Here is a 5,479-nt window from a genome sequence, read left to right as displayed (position 1 = left end):
CCCGATATCAAGTGCACATTATTTTGTGGTTATTTGAAATTGTTATATATCTTGTAAAATGGAATTGTTTAATTATAATTCTTTCAGAATAACAAGTAGTGCACGAATGCGCAAGAAATGGTGCGGGGAGTTATCATGTAACTGCCAACTCGATACAGCTTAAATCTGTATACAATAAAAAATACCATGATTGCATGATTATCAAATGATAATGTGAAATTCAAATGTTAATTTCAAATGATTTTTTGTTTCGCAATGTCTCGTTTTCTTTATTTATACCAACGTATTTATTTAATATAATTTAAATTTGCAACTATAAGCTTGCGCGCCCAGCATGCAGTCCTGGAACACCAATAACCTATGAATGAAACGTTGGATCGCAAAATCATAATTGATTGCAAAGTCTTGCAAGCAATTTACTTTCGTAAATTAATGTTTTTGTGTAAAATGAAATATCTTGCCTGGCCGTTTCGTTTTTTCCCAATTTCCATGCACAATTAGCGGCCGATAACAACTAATTGCAATGCAGCCCTGTCATGTACGAAACGTAACGTGACGTGACCAGCAAACGACGTGACGGCAAACGGCCAGCGCAAAGCGGACGAGCGAAAGACGAACGAGTAGAGAAAAATTATTGAGCGCAGAGAAAAGTCCACCAAATCGAACGTCGCAGCAAGTGAAAAGGGCGAAAACCGGATAAAAAACTATATATAAATTACTGTGATTGCAATATATAAATAAGTGCGATCCAAGATGAATGAGGAATACGATGCGATTGTGCTCGGAACGGGCCTCAAGGAGTGCATCCTCAGCGGGATGCTGTCCGTGTCCGGCAAGAAGGTGCTGCATATTGATCGAAACAAGTACTACGGCGGCGAGTCCGCCTCCATAACGCCGCTGGAGGAGCTCTTCCAGCGGTACGGACTGGAGCCGCCCGGCGATCGGTTTGGGCGTGGCCGCGACTGGAACGTGGACCTGATACCCAAGTTCCTGATGGCCAACGGCCAGCTGGTCAAGCTGCTGATCCACACGGGCGTCACCCGCTATCTGGAGTTCAAGTCCATCGAGGGCAGCTACGTCTACAAGGGCGGCAAGATAGCCAAGGTGCCGGTGGACCAGAAGGAGGCCCTGGCATCCGATCTCATGGGTTCGTTAATAATGCTCTTTTAAGTCCCGTTGCCTTTTTGCCTGGGTAGGAGTCACGGTGGGGGGTGGGGGGACCCCCTCGAAAAATTGTGCAAATTACCAGCTGTGCTTGTGTGTGCGCGTGTGTATGTATGTATTTTCGTACTCGACTGTTATCTGCTTCCCCTCACTCGCCCGCACCGCTCTCTTTCTCTTCTCTTCTTTGTCTCCGCTTTTTCACTCGCTGGCAACGCTCTTGTTGTTGTTATTCCCTTATTTTAATGTGACACGTATGTGTGTGCCGAAAAACAGTTGTTTTCTTCGCTGGGCAAAGAATTTATACCAAAGTTAAACCCCCTCCCCCCCACGCATTTGCATTTCCGCACCACGTTTGTTTGCCCAACCATTATCGCCCTATTCCAATTGGAGTCCCAATTTGAATCGCTCTGCGCTGATTCATACACCTGCCTCTAATTGGTCGCCTCCATTTTACACCTGAATTTCGCTGTTTGAAATTTAAGTTTTTTATTCCTCTTCGTGGCAGCAATGCAATTAGCTAAAACACGCTCTATTTATTTATGATTGGCTCTTGAATTTTTCCATTTCAATTTTACTTAGTTTTGCAACCAGCTTTTCGGCCAGGCGCATTGAACCCCTTCACTTTACAGTGCAGATTGCCTATAAGAAAACAGTTCCTGTCCTCAAAAGTATTACTTTTTCCATTTAACCGATTTGGCACATTCATTTGCAACATTAAAAAAAAAAAAAATTTAATAATAAGTAAATCATTTTTGTAGACCTTTCTGTGGCGAAAATTCAGATTGCATGTCTCAATTTGCTAATTGCTCATGCTTCACTGTGTCCGCGTTACACATATGCTCCAAATGACGTCACAGGGTGGCCAAGTGGCTTCTGATTGTTGGTGGTGTGTCCTCCGCCCCCTAAATTAAAGGTTTCCAACTGTAGTTGCGTGCTGGACTCCCAGTGTGTGTGTGTGTAGAAGTGTGTGTTTGTGGCATGCAAATGAAATGGAAACGGGAAACTTGAAACCCTTGGTTCGTGCACTCCCTTTTATATGCAGATTCTGAACCCCAAACTGACCAATATGGCATGATCTAGATATAGATATACAAGTGTGACTATACTTGCAGGTATGTTCGAGAAGCGTCGCTTCCGGAACTTCCTCGTCTACGTGCAGGACTTCCGAGAAGATGACCCCAAGACCTGGAAGGACTTTGACCCCACCAAGGCCAACATGCAGGGTCTGTACGACAAGTTCGGACTGGACAAGAACACGCAGGACTTCACCGGCCACGCCCTGGCCCTTTTCCGCGACGATGAGTATCTGAACGAGCCGGCCGTGAACACCATCCGGCGCATCAAGCTCTACTCCGATTCGCTGGCGCGGTACGGCAAATCGCCCTACCTATACCCCATGTACGGATTGGGTGAACTGCCCCAGGGATTCGCCCGCCTGTCGGCCATCTACGGCGGCACCTACATGCTGGACAAGCCCATCGATGAGATCGTCCTCGGCGAGGGCGGCAAGGTGGTGGGCGTGCGCTCCGGCGACGAGGTCGCCAAGTGCAAGCAGGTCTACTGCGATCCCAGTTACGTGCCCGAGAAGGTGAGATCCACAAAAGACTTTTGTAAATAAGCCTTAAATCTAATGGGCATAACCATCATGACTGATATACATTGTTGCTCCTCCCTTTTATCCATCAGGTGCGCAAGCGTGGCAAGGTGATTCGCTGCATTTGCATTCTGGACCATCCGGTGGCCAGCACCAAAGATGGTCTCTCCACGCAGATTATCATTCCACAAAAGCAGGTCGGCCGCAAGTCGGACATCTATGTGTCGCTAGTGAGCTCCACTCACCAGGTGGCCGCCAAGGGTTGGTTCGTGGGCATGGTCTCGACCACCGTTGAGACCGAGAACCCGGAGGTGGAGATCAAGCCAGGCTTGGACTTGCTGGAGCCGATCGCACAAAAGTTCGTGACCATTTCGGACTACTTGGAGCCGATCGACGATGGATCCGAGTCGCAAATCTTCATTTCGGAGTCTTATGATGCGACCACGCACTTTGAGACCACTTGCCTGGATGTGTTGAACATATTCAAGCGCGGCACTGGCGAGACGTTTGACTTTTCCAAGATCAAGCACGAGTTGGGTGACGAGGAGCAGTAAACGGGGAGCGAGGCCTCATCTGGTTATGGTGCATTTGGACAGCTCAACATCAGCCACAAACATCGTAGATCGTCTCAGCGTCGTGGCCAAACCTTAAAGAAATACCCAAGATAAGAAAACCCAAAATAAAAGCCCAAAAAAAACTAAAGAAAACCGAAAAACCAGAAATTGTATTACGAAAATGCTTTCCATCGAGAGATGAAGTTTTAGATGTGAAACGAATTGCTTGCTTCGCGCAATATTGGATATGCCTAGAAAATATATATATATATATATACCAATATAACATAAATTATACAACATGCGGTCGCGTATATATGTACGTCTATATATATATATGTATAACTAAGTGAGTGTTAGGCAACTAAATCAAATTCCACAGATTCAGCTTGTGACTCAGCAAACACTCTCCCATTTTGCCGATCGGTCAGTCAGTCAGACGACTACGCTTGGACTTTAGTTGTACGAGTATATAATAAAGAATATACATATATATAAAATATGACATCGTATATATATATTATCTATGTATATTGCCCTTCTGCTTGGTTTTTCTTTTTTTTTTTGTGATCGACACAATTTGTGTGGCTGCCAAGGCCCCAAGAAAAAGCATAACACATACCTATAAACACGACACAAACTCTTACACATGCATAATGCAGCATTATAATTGTAATTGTAATCTCCAGAAGAAATCGATGCTATTGAAAATGTAAACAGTCGAAAAAGTTCATCGCAGCTTACCAGAAATATTGCAATTGATCGAAGCGCGGCAAACCACATATAGAGAAAACAGAACCTAAGAAGTTTGTCAATGGTATAGAGAACTATGGTATTCCGCATTTTCAGAATTTACATTTTTAATAAAAATTAAAAAATATATATATATTTGAGTTTTTAATGGTCACTGAACTTATAAATTTGTCATGCCCAAGTACTTTTAATTTCTTTTGAACAGTTTCCCTTTCTCAAAGTCGGTGGGTCTTAAAAATGGTTCCATTTCGGATTAGGGAAGCTATCCACCTTCCACACTGACTCATTTAATTGGATATTTTCAGTTCCCGGTTCCGTTCAAATTGGCACTGAGTTTTTACGTCCTGAGCTTTCAATATATCCGGCAGCTTTTCACCTCCACACAGACTCATTTAATTTGAGATTTTAAGTTCTGGTTCCGGTCAAAGTGGCGCTGAGTTTTGAAGTTTTCAGCTTTTGCAAGAGCAAAGAGGCGGCAGATTTGAACTACACCATCAGTTCAAGTAGTGACGAAGCGCACCACTACACTACTCGTACACGAAGAAATGAAAATCTGCTGTGGTTGACCGGCCATTTCCGAGGGATCTGGAGGGGATCTGGGCAGACCATGAAATCAATCGGTAAGGCGGCTTCTATGGGACGGGACTAAGGGAGATTGAGGAGGGGCGTTGTCCTTAGGGGAAGGGGGTTTTAGGGGGAAAAGCGACGGCAGTCCTGGCGTTTCTGAGTTTGTTGGCTTTTCGCCGGATTTGAATCACGTAGCCATAGGGTTATAGTTATGACCAGGACTCCTCGGTGCCTCTTTATGTGACACAATTACGAATTCCGCAGCAAGTGTTTGGGATGCATTTGAAATACTTGCCCCCCTCCCAGCACTCGCTCCGCACAAATCAGCCCTTATGGCCGTGGTAAGTGGGAAATACTTATTGAATTGCATGTGGCATGCCACACGAGTCGCAGGCTAGTTCGCTCACTTTGGGGTCCTCGTTCTCGTGCTCGTGCTCGTCCTGCATCCTGTCGATGGCCCCAGGAATGTGCAAAATGCTGAGAATGCCGCTCTCCATTCCTGTTAGTTTTAATGCTGTCACTGACAGTTTGTATGTTTTTTTTCCCGCACTTCACTTCACTTTGGCTCGCTTTTATTTTCCCAACCCGCCGACGACGTCGACCTGTCCAACAAAATGCCGCCAGTATTTTTCCAATTTCCGTTTCCCAGAAAAGGCAAAAGTGCAAAGACGTTTCGCATTATTTCGCTCTTGCCCCAGAGTCGTTGAACACTTGAACTTGGCTATGCTAAAAGTAAATTCAAGCCTAAGCATCAAGTAATAGAACTGATTTATTTCCCGCAATTACACAATTGCAATTGAAATTGTATGTAATAAATAAATGGTTGAAAATCCCAGCTTGTGACTTA

At 44.7% G+C, this 5,479-nt stretch overlaps 1 protein-coding gene across 1 annotated transcript; it reads left to right on the top strand.

Annotated features, from left to right (window-relative positions):
* The first annotated feature begins 493 nt into the window (after positions 1 to 493).
* Positions 494 to 3,814, top strand: LOC6543129 (rab GDP dissociation inhibitor alpha). Its single transcript, XM_001969270.3, has 3 exons — positions 494 to 1,147; positions 2,277 to 2,752; positions 2,851 to 3,814. The coding sequence occupies exons 1-3, from the start codon at positions 754 to 756 to the stop codon at positions 3,310 to 3,312; spliced, it is 1,332 nt and encodes a 443-aa protein (XP_001969306.1). The 5' UTR covers positions 494 to 753; the 3' UTR covers positions 3,313 to 3,814.
* The last annotated feature ends 1,665 nt before the right edge of the window (positions 3,815 to 5,479 follow it).

This window comes from Drosophila erecta, unplaced genomic scaffold (genome assembly GCF_003286155.1).
Source record: "Drosophila erecta strain 14021-0224.00,06,07 unplaced genomic scaffold, DereRS2 tig00000055-arrow-pilon, whole genome shotgun sequence".
Classification (NCBI taxonomy): Eukaryota; Metazoa; Arthropoda; class Insecta; order Diptera; family Drosophilidae; genus Drosophila; species Drosophila erecta.
This window is presented reverse-complemented; position numbering and strand designations above follow the sequence as displayed.